The sequence below is a fragment of the Pelodiscus sinensis genome, chromosome 14, assembly GCF_049634645.1.
Source record: "Pelodiscus sinensis isolate JC-2024 chromosome 14, ASM4963464v1, whole genome shotgun sequence".
In the NCBI taxonomy this organism is placed as follows: domain Eukaryota; kingdom Metazoa; phylum Chordata; order Testudines; family Trionychidae; genus Pelodiscus; species Pelodiscus sinensis.
In genome coordinates, this window is record NC_134724.1 from 38,650,389 (window position 1) to 38,666,148 (window position 15,760).

Sequence of the window (15,760 nt, forward strand, 5' to 3'; positions counted from 1 at the left end):
GTTAGTCTGTATCCGCAAAAACAATGAGTGGAACTTTAGAGACTAACTGATTTATTAGGGCATCAGCTTTTGTGGGTGAAACCCACTTAAAGAGAGGTGGGTGGGTGTGTGAGAGATACATACATATATACACACAAAAAAAGAGGGTACTTGTGTGGAAATTGCTTTTGTAATGAATTAACCAGTTAAGATCCTTATGCAGTCCTAAGTTGATGGTATTAAATTTGCAAATGAATTTCATTTTGGCTCTCTCCCTTTGTAATCAGGTTTTGAAATTATTTTGTAAAAGGATGGCTACTTTTAAATCCATTGTTAATGTCTAAAGAGGCTAAAGAATGCCCCCTACAAGTCTATGAATGCTACCATTCCTCATGTATCCTTTGGCACAGAGACTGTCCAGTTTGGCCAATGCACATGGCAGTGGGGCTTTGCTGACCCTTGACAGTATAAATCATGTTACTGGATGTACAGGTGGATGATGGTTTGGCTGATGTGGCTAGGGTCTGTGGTGGCATCACTTATGTACATACGTGGACAGAGTAGGCAATGAGGTTTGTTGCAGGGAGTGTGGTGTGGAGAACCAAGTTCTATTACTGCCCATGCTCTGTGAATACAAATCTACCATTTTCAGTACTATCATTCCAACGCTAGAGGTAAGCTCTAATATATACACTATAAAAACTCTGTGCATGCTCCTTTTTTAAAAGATGGTCAATTGCACCATTTGTCCCTAGCACAAAGTTACTCTTTAACCTGTTCCTAAGAAATACCTGTAATCGTCCCAGTCCATACCAACCCAAAATAAGCCCAGGTCTGAACTGTGTTTGCTATCAACACACTTGCCTGTCCCCAATATGTATTTACTGCCAAACTATATTTAAAAAGTTATTGTAATTAAGTCACACTTTAAAGTATAAAAATATAGCAGCAGCATTTTATCAAACCAGTGCTTACCCCTATTTCCTGTAACAAGTGCCACTTAAGGATATTGAAAATCTCCCCAAAAGAAAGAAGGGCAGCAGAGAACTTAACTACCATTAACTTTTCACAAGACTTTGCTATCCAAATGCTCTGGGACTCTGAAAATATCCAAAGTCGTCTCTCTTTCCTGTCAAACTAGTAACTCTACCCAGTACAGTTCATCACCCTTAGAAACGGAGAACTCAATAGCTAGCTAGACCAATGCAGAACACAATACCCCAATTTCCTGGATGCAAGCCCTGAACAAATCAACATGTCCCTTCTGTCCAGCTCATCAACTTCCTGCAGACATTAAGGCAGTTTAACCATTCAAGTAAGCCCTCTGATGGATTCCAGATGCAAGAATTTTCAGTTACACACTGTTCTACAAACATAGCATAATCCACCATGCTAAGAATATCCAAAGGTGTGCTTTTGTGATTCTGTCTTTGTGGTTTTGCCTTAACTGAAGAATCTTACCAATACAAAATTAGAGGAACTTTGTCAAGATGTGAAGACCAGGACTTTAACAGGATTCAAAAAAAGAGCTAAATAGATTCATGGAGGTCAGGTCCGTCAATGGCGATTAGCCAGGCTGGGTAGGAATGGGGTCCCTAGCCTCTGTCTGGAAATGGGTGACAGGGGAGGGATCACATGAGGATTCCGTTGTGTTCCCTCCCTCTGGGGCACCTGGTATTGGCCACTGTCGGCAGACATGATACTGGGCTAGATGGACCTTGGGTCTCACCCAGCGTGGCCGTTCTTATGTTCTTTAGCCACCCAACCATTCTGCTATCAACAGTGGCTATGATTTCTATGAAGGTGCTGTCCTTGGATCCCACATGGAAGCGCCATATTTTGGGTCAGCAGGCATCTCACAAACCTGAAACTCCACCCCCTTGTTGTTGCTAGGGAAAAGAAAGGAAGATTTCTGGTTCGCCTCTCTCCAAAAAGACATAAAGGAACAGTAAAAGGAATAAGGGCATTATATCACTCCGACCTCAACACTGCTGTGTGAAGGGGAATAAGCTAATCTTGCCCTTGTGTTAGATCAATCAGCACTTGCTACTGCTCTATCTTCTCCATGCAGAAGATATGGGAGTAGACCTAATTCTTCATGTTACTTTCTTCCCAAAGGATTCTGAACCAGTTAGACAAACTCCTGCGGGGAATGGTCTACAGATACTTGGACCTCAGAACATGGGGCAAAGGCGGATGGACTAAATGATCTCAAGGTCCCTTCCAGTTTTACATATCTGATTCTGTCAAGAACAGCTGCCACTTCTGGTTCTGAGAAGCACCAGAGGGCTGTACCCACCAACATCTACATTTGGAAGGCTCTTTATTTTAAAAAAGTGTTTTTGTAGCTGCATAAACTTTCACCTGTTTTGAAATAAGAATCCCAGAGGTTTTGATAAACTAACTGACAGACCATCTAATTTCACTATAGGGCTTTTGTACCTTCCTAAAGAAATACTTTTCAGTAAATCACAACCGATATCCTTTGCCCACCCAAAGAAACAATATGCTAAGGCAGGCTAGGGTAGGTTGGAGCTAGTTTTCCTCTCCATCATACCTCCACCACTGTGATGTGGTGTACTAGCCTTCATAGTTCCCTGCTAGATGTCCCACTGCTGAGCTACAACCTGCCCCAGGAAGCAATAAGCAGAGAAGAAAAATGCAAAAAAGGTGGGTTCCCCAGTTCTGCCTAGAGGCCTCATTCAAGCAGACCATCTTGGAAGCTAGAAAGACCTGGTCCTCAAGATCTAGCAATGCTAATCAGGGCCCAGTAGGCTCAGAGAAATAGAAGCTGGAGAGTCTCCCTTAGCAAATCAGTCCCTGGATAGGGCTGCCAACTTTGGTTGGATGAATACCTGGAGGTTCCATCTCATAACATTGTTCATTAACGATAATCTTTCATTCCTGGAGACTCAAGGCCAATCCTAGAGGGTTGGCAACTCTATTCCAGGATGGGATCAGAGAAGAGAACAAGTGTGCTCCTCTCTGGCCTAAAACAAAAGACCCTGAGGATGCTGGCCTGAGATAGGCTGGAAATAAGAGAGATGAAAACCAGGAGACCCAGGGAAACAGCAGTGACAGATTAGAGGAGACTTCACATGGCTGCTATGCAGAGTCCCTGGGCTGGAACCCTGAGCAGCAAGTAGGCCTGGGTGCTGCTATCAGCAATTGGTAAGCCCCAAAAAAGGGCCAAATGTAAAGATGCTAGCGAGGACAAATACAATGTGTTATTGGATTCTTATATCCCAGAAGGGGTTCATTTGGACTGTGTGATTTGCCCAAGGGCCATGTCACTGAAGGCACATCAAGACTGGCTAGAAGCCTGCAGAGAGGCACCAAGGAAAGAAGGACTGTGATGCTGCCCCGTCACCTGAAGATGCCCCAGAGAGGAGTGCCCGGTCCGTGGCAAAAAAAAGTAGTTTTCTTAGAACTCTAGCCCTTTCTAACCAGAAAATAAATCATACGTATAAGAGTCATACAACAAGTGAAAGAAAAAAATAATGATGAAGGAATCGGATGTGTCTCATTCATACACAAGCATATTCTTAGTTTAAATAGCGTAAGTGGCTGTGTATACCATCTGTCAAGACTCAGTATATTTAATCTGGGATGGAATTTCCTAGTTTTTGCTACCTTCCCCTACAATTAAAAAATTGTTAGAACAGTTTGATTTTGGATGCGTTAGTACTAATAGAGCTTCTCTCTCTATTCCAGCAAACTATTTGGCCTGGTAAAATTCACTGCTGTGTGTGGCATCAGTATGACAAAGTGAACTTTAAACAGTATTTCCATATTTCAACTGCCCTTAAATTCTTTGTTTTAGCTCTTATGAAACACTCCCAGGATGTTTCCATCAGTATTCACAATTACTCTAACATTGAAATGTAAGCGTTTTCATCTAAGTTAAAAATGTTAGAGTTTATTAAGTGTATTTTGCCAAACCAAAGCTTAGAACTAGCTTTAAAAACAGTGAAAGTTTCATTGCTGTGTCAGAAAGCTGAAAGACTACTAGGAGATTAACAGGAAATCAAAACTTCCATTTTAAAGGTTATTACAAATAAAACCATGTTCCTTTAAATCTGAATCCAAAGCTCTCTCCAAGGTGAAGTATTAGGACACTGAAATCTTCAATGATTTTTCAGTGAACAGCTAGACGAATGAATATCAGAATGGTTAAAAATAGTAATCAGAAAAGAAGTGTGACGTTTGCCACTAACCAGCTAGTTTAAGCACCCATTCCAATTGGGGGCATTTCTGCACATATGCCGGAATTAACATTAGCTACAAATCCACTATCTAGTTCTTGACTTTCTCCAACAGTTGCTCCTAATGCTTCATCTTCTCTTCCATCCTTCCTTTTTTCATTCATATTATGTATTCTTCATCACCTTGTCCAGGATGTGCTCAGGCTACACGTGACAAACTAATGTGAATCAGCTATTAAGGGTGTATGTCTACACACTGCAATGTAAGACAAGCTCAGCTTTACGCTCAATCCACACAGCATTCTGCCTGACTCAAGCCAGCACGCCCCCCAAGGTCAGGACTTTGGACTCAGTAAGTGGCGTGGGTTCAAGCCTGAATCACTTCAGGACTGGGTCCAAACACCAAATTTTGCAATGTAGACATAGCCCAGGTCAAGGTTCCCTATACTGTGATCCTGAGAGCTGATCCACAGTGTTCAAGACTCCTATGCCTTTGTTCCTTGTCCTTTCTATGCCAAAATTATTCTACTGACTCCTAGGATATGGAAGCAAATCCCCTGCTTGAAGTACAGCTGCTGAGCTACAGAATGAACCTTCTCATGCTTTTATAATGGCCACTGACATCTGCAAGACATGCTGCTACCTAATAACGGAAGCAGCGTCAGATTTGGTAAGTCTCTGGTCTGAGGCAGGCAATCTGTTCAACTTCAGTAAGCATCAGAAATGACCACGTGTACCAGGGAACAGTGATGAAAGTGGCAACAGTGGGGATTCAACTGGCTGACAACTACTGCAGAGAGAATTAAGTGACCCAAAAGTAACTCTTGCAAAGCAAAGGATTAGAACTCACTTTGCCTTTTTTACAAAGAATTTAACTGGGTCCTGGCAGCTGCACCACGCACGGAACTAACAGCAGTTCACAATAGCCTGCTTAAGATGGATGATGTCTTTTAGAGCCCAGAATCTACTATCAGACAAGAGCAGAACCAGCAGGTTCCAGACCAGGCTAGCAAAGTAGCTCCAGTAGATCCCACAAGAAGGCTCTGCCATGAGAGGGCCTGCTGCACATGCTGGATGCATGCTTGGAGGAGCTATTTAATAATACTCTCAGGAAGAGGGGCCTGCCACTGAATTGAGAGCACAAGTAGTCTCTCAGACTGGTAAGCATTTGGGTCCATGTTTGCTATTAATACATGAATAGGCAGCACCTCAGGGTTACAACCTAATGCAAAATGTATCAAACTGCAGGCAGTACCGTGTATCCATTAATGGCGGAATGTATGCCAGCACCTCACCCCACCATGTGGAATTCAAAATGACCCCAGGAAGCAGTCATAGACCCATAGAACTGGAAGAGACATCAGAAGGTCATCAAGTCCAGCCCCCTGCTCTAGGCAGGACCAATTCAACTAAATCAACCCAGCCAGGGCTTTGTCAAGCCGAGACTTAAACACCTCCAGGGATGGAGACTCCACTACTTCCCTAGGTAACCCATTCCAGCGCTTCACCACCCTCCTAGTGAAATAGTTTTTCCTAATATCCAACCTGGACCTCTCCCACCACAACTTGAGACCATTGCTCCTTGTTCTGCCATCTGTCACTACTGAGAACAGCCTCTCTCCATCCTCTTTGGAACCTCCCTTTGGGAAGTTGAAGGCTGCTATCAAATCCCCCCTCACTCTTAGCTTCTCCAAACTAAACAGACCCAACTCCCTCAGCCTTGACTCATAGGTCACATGCTCCAGCCCCCTAATCATTTTGGTTGCCCTCCGCTGGACCCTCTCCAATGCGTCCACATCCTTTTTGTAGTGGGGGGGCCCAGAACTGGACACAATACTCCAGATATGGCCTCACCAAAGCCGAATAAAGGGGAATAATGACATCTCTGGATTACAATTAAACAATGTTTACTTGATACCTGCACCTGTTTACACAGATGAGTGTGCATGTGAAACATAAGAACTTTTTATTATGCTGCTCTGTGCAAGTCATCCAACCCTCATGGATGGAAATGTAATCCACGGGTGATTAAATCAATGTCCTACATATTGCTGGAGATTTGAATTCAGTCCAGATATGTACCAGGGAGGAAGATGGCTTGTGTATCTCTCACAGTACGCTTTATTGTGTGTTTCTCCATGTACTCCACAGATAGATAGTTGAACTAGGTTGTATGGAAGCCATTGGGAGGCAGTAACCCATGTGCATGCTAATGCAGCATCCTACTGATTCCCCCATGAATTCTAACCAATCCTGGATCCTGCACATTTCCCATCCTAGGAATCTGACATTTCAGGGAAGGCCATGTTATCCAGGTCTACCTGGTTATAGCCCACTCCACTCACAGACGTTCTGCTCAGTCACCAGAAGCTTGAAAACATCGGTGGCACGTAAAACTGGCATGTTGGAACTACCTCCCTTTGCCATTTTGGAACTTTCAGAAGTATGTTCTCAAGAACAGAGAATGTCTGAAAGGCTAGAAAAGGCTTAAGGAGTGAGCCACATCCCTTCTTTCTCCCCTGATTTTTAAAACATATAGCATTTGTAATTTTAACTTACCATTGTTTGTGATCTCTTTTTACTCTGAATAACTTTGCCTGTGTCAAGAGAGCATCTGGGAACTGGAAGCATTCCCTTCACAATATTCTGAAGCACAGCTCTACTCGGTAAAATTTCTGGTCTTCACATTCCACAAGACAGTCTTCTCCGCAGATGCACCCAACCTTTTCTGAAGTATTGAAACAATAATGTGCTGTTTGACATCTACTTTCAGGCCCTCCAATTTCTGCAAGCCCTTGTATCACAGTAGCTTGGCCATCCTCCAGAAAAAGCCTGTGATTTCAAACTATCACAGATAGTCCTAAAAAAAGCTTTCCTAAAAAGAACTTATGGTGGATATTCTAAATAGGGCCAACAACCAGATGCAGAACTGAAGGGAAGCGGATTCATGGCAAATTGAAAGGGACAGGCTACAGAGGGAGAGAACAGGCTACAGAGAACAGAATTTGCAGCAAGACCCAATGTTGGCAGTGCGGTTTCTGGAGCAGATATACCAGTTGATGGAAGGAGATGGAGCATAGCAGAAAGACCTGTTTGAAAAGTTGATTGTGCTAATGACCACAAGAGTGCAGGCTTCAGCTGCATCCTCACCACATCCTGAGCCCCCTTTAAACTACCATGTGCTGCAGACTGGGAACAATTTGGACAGTTCTTTAGTTGAGAGGCCCATGCAGCCAGGACTTAACAGAAGCTGAACAAGATACAAATCCGCTGTCCTTCAATCCATGAAGGCCTCCACCCAGATGCAGCAGTCCAAGTATGTGCTAAATGTGCAAGAAAGGGAAAAGAGAATGGGGGGAGGAACATATAGATGCAGAATAGTTTGGTCTTTTCGTGGGGTTGGGTTTGTTTTGCTTTCATGGGTTTCAGGGTCCACCGTTGACTGTTTTATGCACTTGTCTGACTTATTTGTGGTGTTTTTGACGTTCTAATACAAGCTGGACTGCCCAGCAAAGCTTTAATATTGCTCTTTTGGAATATAACTATGTTCACAAATAAAGACTTATTTTGTTAAGAAAGTTTATTTCCATCACATCATAATGTGTATAGAAGGACAAACAGAACACAACACAAACTGGGAAGTTGTTTCCAAACATCAATCCCTGATGCAAATCCAGAGTTCCTGCCAATCAATGCACCCCCTCGCTTTTTCATAAGAAAGCTCATTTGTAATTAAAAATCATGACACTCTTCCCCGTTCATTGTGTACAGTGACAGTTCCTCATTTACTGTTGATTATTATACAAACCTACTACTCTCCTTCCATTGGCCCATGCAAGTCCATAATGTGGGTGCACAGAACATCCCTCAACCCACCAGAGCTGCGACAAGTGAACTTTCTGGCTGAGTGTACCAGAGGCAAGTGGCTCACATTTGGTTTCACAAAGCTTGTCAAGAACACAGCAAGTCACAACAGACAACAGCGATGCCACTGGAATCCAAACATCTGCAGTTTCTTAGGCAAGTTGAACTCTGCACTATCTGTATTCCTTGCAACTGAGCACAACCTCAAGTCTTCTCTCTAACCTATCAAATTCTGAGGCAATCATTTATTTCAACTGAAAAGTTGGGATGGGCATTTGTTAAAAAAAATAACAATTCTAGTTAGAGTGTTCAGCCTATTCCATCAAAGCACCACAAACCTCAACCTAGGATTCTAAGTTCTGTGTCTACCAGTACTTGCTTTATGCCAGTACCAGATACTATCTGGCTAGCTAGGCCTTTATGCCAGCAACAGAAATCATGATGAGTGCAGTACATGGCTAGACACTTTAGCCTAACTCTGACTTTATATCAGCATTCACTAACTGGCCTCCTGAAGATTTGTATTCACTATCATAAAGCAAACATTTATGTTGCAGAGTTGCATGCATATCTATAGTTTCCAACTCTCCCACCATCGTTCCTCATCCTGCCTGCCTTTCCTCTGAAACAACTACAAGCACATGGCCCTTTTAACTCACTGCTCCCCTCAACTCACACACATAACAGACACAAATAAACTCTATGGATATTAATTACACCTGGAAAGCAATCAGACCACAGGAGTCAGGCAGAATTTGACAGAAAGGAGGTTGGACATATCTACAGCACTTTCTAGCCATAATTTTTACATTACAATTTTACATTTTAATGGGAAATAGGCACATAATTTCCTCGGAAAGGAAACTGTGTGTCTATTCCTCGTTATAATTGAACACCTTTAGACCATTTTAAAAAGCCTAGCCTCTAACTTTGCACATTTTTGGTATTGTAGACAAGCCTACAGTTTTCATCCATTTTAAATGGATTCTGAAAGATTTGAGGGGAGAGGGCTGTTTAGTCTCATTAATAGATTCGGCAGTGCTGCCATCTCTTCTGTTTCAGACTTCCAAACATGGCACATAGGTTAAAGATTTCACATCTCATCCAGTTCTCCATTTGTTTATTTGGCAGAGGTTCACGAATAATTGTATTAAGGGACCCTCACTTATTCTAAAACAACAACAATGCATAAAGAGGCAAGTCAATAGAACTGACCTATGTTGACAAGATAATAGTCTCAACCCTGCTGCAAAGTACCTGCTAAAAACAACATTTGCAAGCCAGGAAAAAAAAAAAACCCTGAAAACCAGTGACTTATATTGAGTGATTGCTTTCCTTTTTAAAAGATATTTCAAAATGTGCCTAGATCTGCAGTCCAATTTTTCTGCATTAAAAATCTCTAGTCCCTGCAGCATATGTATCTTCAAATGTCTTAATTTATATTAGCTAAGTTTTACAATTGGGCGCAGAACCCCCTACACCAGGGATAGGCCAAATCCGGCCTCCGCCAGGCTTCCTACCTACCCCAACCGCACAAGCGGTTCAGAGGGCCCAAGGGGGGGATCCAGAGGCTTTGCACACTGCCCCTGCCCTCAAGCACACACACTCAGCTTTCCAGCCCATTGGAAAGTACCCCTTCCTTCCAGCTTGCAGCTTCCAGAGCAGCACACATGGCCCCTGCAGGCAGCTACTCTGAGTGGCCTGCAGGGCCACGGAAGGCAGAGAGCCCAAGGCTATGTCTAAGACTCCAGGCTTCTTCCAGAAGATGCTTTTCTGGAAAAGATCTTCTGAAAAAACATCTTCCGAAAGAGAATGTCTACACAGCAAGAGTGCATCGAAAAAGCCATCTGCTTTTTAGAGTCCATTCAGTGTAGATGCTATCTTGCATTTAGGCTGTGATTACTATGGATAGAGTGGCTATCAGGGCACCTGTGTTTTTTCCCCCTCTTTCCTCTTCCACACACACACACACACACACACACACCCACCCCCCTTTTTCCAAAAGAGCTCTTCCAGAAAAAGCTTCTTCCTGGTAGAAAGAGGTTTGCCAATGTCTGAAAAAACCCTCTGTTCTTTCAATTCCCTTTCCCCTCCCCCCCCCCCAAAAAGAATGCAATTGCAGTGTGGCCATAACTGGAGTTTTTTCAGAAAAACAGCCATTTCCCCCCCCCAAAAAAAATCTGCAGTGTAGACATACCCCTAGACTTTATAACTCACCAGCTCACCTGTTCCCAAACTTTATTGGCTCACATACCATGTATAGTATCGTGGGCTTTTAGACAGAGTCAAAAGCGTCAATTACTTATGTCAGTCATTTTAAGCAAATTACCAAAAACCACAAAACATCAAATATTTTGATATGCCACGAAATTAAAAATCAGAGGCTTGACTTTTTAATTTGTTTAATTTAACTTTGAAATTCCTACTAATTCTAAACTGGACTACTGTTGAACATGAGCCAAAATGTTCTTTGTTTACTTTTTACAAAGTTTAAATCAAGATTAAATATTTTAATAGGTCAGAGAAAATTTTAGAAGTGCCATTAATGAGAAGGACATGCCTGCTTCACAGAATACTCAATAGTTGCTATGTTAAGTGAGATACTCGTGAGTTTCAGTCTAAGGTCCAGTTCCTACACTGAGGTTTGTTCTATACTTATTTTTCTTTTTTCATTAAAAACAAGCTGCAGTCTCTGGTAGCTGACCCCTCAGTCAGAGGCATGCAGATACACACCAATAGACCACCTAGGACACAAGAATCAAATCATCACCTTAAAAAATGATTTTTATTACGAAAGATAAACTTGAGAATGCATACTTGGTTGCTAGATGTTAGAGCAACTAAGGAAAACAAATTAAAACATAGAGAAAAGTCTTGACAGTCAAATTTCAACCCTCGATCTCAATTGGTTCTCCCAGGTACTCTAGCCAAAACCTCTGCTAGCTACTGGAGATTAACCCCTTAGTCACTGGGTGCTGGTCAGCACCACTCCTGTGCATTACAACCCTGCTCTACTATCAGAGCCCACAACGTGGGGCAGCTGCCAGCTTCCTGGGAGCTGGTCCAAGAGCGCCAGGATTCCTCTTATAAGCCGGCTCCCTGGGAGTAGGGCCAGCAGGCAGGAGCCAGTACACGCTGAGAGCCGGCTGCCACCCCACACAACTGGCTCTGTACCAGCCTGCAGCACAGGCTGGTAGCCAAGCCCTGGCATGCGCTGTCTGCCAGCCCCACTCCCAGGAAGCTGGCTGCGCTGTGGGCTCTGCAGCACAAGCTTTATAGTGCAGAGCCCGCAGTGTGTACCCTTGTAATGGCTAAGATTTTTAGCGGTTACATGGGCACATTAAACCATTTTCTAAAATACCTAACAGACATCTAATGCCAAAGGGCATCAAAACCCACAAATTTTGTCATATCAGACTAAACGTCTCCTCTTAGCCACAAGCTACCAAGCTGGGTTTTGCTGAATTAAAGAGTAAGTGCCCCAACCTATAACAGTTAACCAGCTCTTCCTTTTCCTTTGACAGGGGGCATGTGTATTGGCAATGGATTCTTACCTGGGCACCACGAAACTTCAGCTTCAATTCACCCTTGTTCCAAGGCTTGAGGTTCTCAGATCCCCTCTCCAGTTTCTTCTGGGCCAGGGAAGTGTCAGTCTCACTGCAGGCCCTGGCCTCACTGGATAGCCTTTCCCACAGTTCTTCTGCCCTACTTTGTGGACTCAGTTCCTTCCCCTTCATAAAAGGGCTGCACAACCCTCCTTCTTAGAGCTGTGCTGTGATTCTAAAAGGCTTCTCCAGCCCGCCAGTATCCAAGGTCCAGCTCCACTCCATGGAGACGCCCATGGTCTTTGAGCTCTCACACTGGGCCTCTCTCCCTCCTCCTTGGAATTGGGCTGTGATTCAGACAGACTCCCCCAGCACATCAATAAGAACGTAAAAACGGTCCTACTGTGTCAGTCAAATGGTCTATCTTGCCCAGTGTTAGGGATGCAAAATCCCGTTTGAATTTGTTAACCAATGAATCAGTTAACTGGTTAAAGAGTATGTTTAAAGAGGGGGGCAGGTGGGCAGAGCACTCCAGGCAAGGGCTGTTCCAGCCCAGCTGTTCCAGCCCAGTGGGCTCCCTGTGGGGCTGGAGCAGCCCCCATGCCTGCAGCAGACGGGGAGCTCCTCCAGCCCCTGCAGTTAACCAGTCATATCCCTATCCAGTATCCTGTCATCTGACACAGAAGCTTCTGGCACTGGTCAGAGGGAATTTACTGAAAAGGCAATTACCATGTGATGTGTTCCCTGTTGTCCAGTCCCACCATCTGATAACCCGAGGCTTAGGGACACTCAGAGCATGGCAAACCACCATTGATGGACATTCCCTTAATAAATTATTTATTTTTTGAGCCCTTTTAAAGTCTCAGCATTCACAACATCCCCAGGCAATGAGTTCCTCAGTTTGACTATTTACTGTCTGGAGAAATACTTCCTGCTGATTGTTTTAAAACTGTTGCCTATTAATTCCATTAGGTGAACCCTAGCACTTGTGTTATGTGAAGGAGTACCACTTCATTATTCACTTTCTCCATGCTATCCATGATTGTATAGACCAGCCATGGCCAACTCGCAGCTTGCAAGCCGCATGCAGCTCTTGCCCCTTAAAAGTGCAGCTCGCGAAGCTGCTCCTGCGCCCCCTTCTTTTTTCAGATGGGCCAACCAGAACTGCACACTGCATTCAAGGTTGGTTGATATTTTTCTGTCTTTATCTATTTCTTTCAAAATGGTACCTAATATTCAGTTGGCTTTTTAACTGCCATTGCATCTTGAGTGGACATACTGACTCCAAGATCTCTCTCTTGAGTTGTAACAGCTAATTCATATCCCATCATTTTGTATGCACAATTGGGATTATGTTTTCCAATGTGCATTACTTCACACAAATCTTCTGCTCCTGATACCCATCCCAAAGAGCCTCCCTCCTGACCCAATATTTCCCTGCATTTCTCCACTCACAGCCTGAGCATCCCCTACCTGCTGGATGTTATGTTACAGAGGTATTTATCTGATTAATAGCTGGTGACAGTCCACTGCTTTTGAATACCTGTTTTTGTAAAAAAACCAGGTCACAAAACAAGAGTTGGCTAATCCACTTTAAAGGGGTTGATCCTGGACAGGACACCCTGTTAGAGGCTTCCAATTGCAATCATTTCACTTGCCACAATTTGAGACCCCTTGCACTAGCATTAGGATCACATAGCTCATCATACATTTCATAAGGTTGTCATGACTTTCTTTGAAACGTTTCAGTTGTATTCATGAAGGCAAGCCTCTTGGCCCTGTTTTACACTGCCACGGTCATGCACTTAGCTGCAAACTTGCAGCGAGATAATATGCTATGCTAGATTTAGCACACACTACCCTATGAGAAAACAAATAAGCTTTTCCTTTATGGGCCTATTAGAGGATCTCTCTTTGGTTGCTAAGAAACTACAATTTTATTCCATTATAAATCATTTAAGTCAGCTCAGCAGATGCAGATTTAGTAGGTGGGCAGAGACTTTCCATTATACCAAGAGCATCTCACACGCTGCATAGGACCTTAAATACCTCAGAAGCTCCCTGAGATACAAAAATTCAGAAAGCAGCTGTGATTTAAGTTGCAGTTCTTGATATTGCAGGCTGCATTTATCTGACTACACTGACCTGTCTACTGACTGTTTAATATTTCCAGTACATGAACACGATATGCTATTAAGGATCATCAGAGACTAAGTGTGGTGAATGATCCAAGCATCATGTTTGCACAGTAGCTGTTAGCACAAATATACTTTTTAAATTGAATCATTAAAGCAGTAACTGCTGAATGCTGCGTAATATATAGTCTATACGAATATAGAGTCAGTGTGGCTGGCACTAGTTTTCCATATCCACTTTCCATAGCCCAATGGTCAGCATATCACATTGCTTTGCTGCTCCTGTGCTTAGGCCTGGTCTACACTGCAGAATCGGGTCAAAATAAGGCAATTTACATTGACTTAAATATGTCAGCATCTACACTAAAATACAGCTCCCACCCCTGTAGCTTACCCCCTCCCCCAAATGAGCAACTCCCTCAGAGAGTCATTGTGCTGATGCAGTTAGGTCGACATAGCGTCCATGTAGACACTGTCATGTTGCTTGTATTAAATGCTTTTCAGAAGCTGTCACAAAATGCCCTATACCTTAGCAGCTGAACTAGTGCAAGCAGGCCTGGTGAGGTGTCACACTGCCCAATACAAGATGCACAGTATGTACACTTAAAAACAATTTAATTACTGCACTAGCTGAACATGGACATAACTCCGGTAGCCTTAATTTTGTAGCACAGACTTGCCCCAAGAAAATACCTGCTCATGCTGCACACAGGCAAATCAAATTCATGTTAGCGTCCATCCATCACCCCAACTCACTGGTGTGCTGCCTGTCTCATGCTATCCTCAAAACATGCAGACCTCAGGACATTACCACTCAGCCTCCCTCCACATGACCACCCCATCCCGTTCCAGCTTCACACACCTCACTGTTAATCCCCCGTCCTCCCTACATGCTCATTGCTCTCCCTCCATTTCTCCCCTCTGCCATGACCAGATCCTGCCACACATCAGCCTCCTCCCACCACAGCCACACACTTCACCACTTCCCTGCCCACCCCCACATATCAGTCTGACTTCCCACCTGCCCGCCCAAGGTACTCCCCACAACACTGCACCCTCCCCATGGCTGCCCAACAGCTGGCCCCATCACACCCCTCCTGCCAGCACCAGGCCCCCTCCTCACATATGGGGGTGGCCCTGCATGACTCCCCACCCCACAGCCCCCCCCAACGGGGCCAGACCCCCCCCGTCCCCACAGCCCCCTCCTCCGGGGCCATGCCCCCCCTCGTCCCCACAGCCCCCCCCCTCCGGGGCCATGCCCCCCCCCGTCCCCACAGCCCCCCCCTCCGGGGCCATGCCCCCCCCCGTCCCCACAGCCCCCCCCCTCCGGGGCCATGCCCCCCCCGTCCCCACAGCCCCCCCCTCCGGGGCCATGCCCCCCCCGTCCCCACAGCCCCCCCCTCCGGGGCCAGACCCCACAGCCCCCCCGGGGCCAAGCCCCTCTCCTCAGCCCCCCACTCACCGTTCTGCGCGGCGGCGGGGCCCGCGAGGAGGCTGGCGGCGGCCAGCAGGCAGCAGAGCCGCAGGGCCATCCTGCCGGGCGGGGCGCGAGGGGAGCGTGACCGGCTCTGTCCTGCCACCGACCGGCTACCGCAGCGCCGAGCCTCGCGAGACTTCGGGGCGGGAGGGGCCAGGGCACGTGACCGGCTGGGCGCAGCGGGGGCCGGCGTCACGTGATTGCAGCGGCCCCACCCCTCGCGGCCCCGCCCGCTCGCTCGCGCGCTGCTGTCCCTTGGCGATACCTCCCGCCCCCGCGCCTGGGTGCTGCGCGCGCAGGGCGAGGCCGCGGCCGAGAGGCTGTGACGGCCGCGGGGGCGCTAGGCTCGAGGCGGGGGGGCGGGGCCTTGGGGCGCCGCCCCGCCCCCCCCGGGGAAGGCCTGTGGGCGGGAGACTAGAGCGCGCCGCGTGGGCAGGGCCGTCCAGCCCCGCCCCCGCCTCTCGGCCCCGCCCCCTTAGCCGCTTCCCTGGCGCTGGGCCCGGGACACCCCGAGCGGCCACGTGCCCGGGGTCCGCGATCGCCCTGGCCGCGAGG

The 15,760-nt window shown here is 45.9% G+C and overlaps 1 protein-coding gene across 1 annotated transcript in view; it reads right to left on the reverse strand.

Moving 5' to 3' along the window:
• Positions 1-15,378, reverse strand: part of NPTN (neuroplastin) — a 70,426-nt gene extending 55,048 nt beyond the window's left edge. The window contains exon 1 of the mRNA XM_075897570.1: positions 15,191-15,378. Within this exon, the coding sequence (XP_075753685.1) occupies positions 15,191-15,260 (70 nt within the window). The 5' untranslated portion in view covers positions 15,261-15,378. The remainder of the gene's footprint in view (positions 1-15,190) is intronic.
• Between the last annotated feature and the right edge of the window lie 382 nt (positions 15,379-15,760).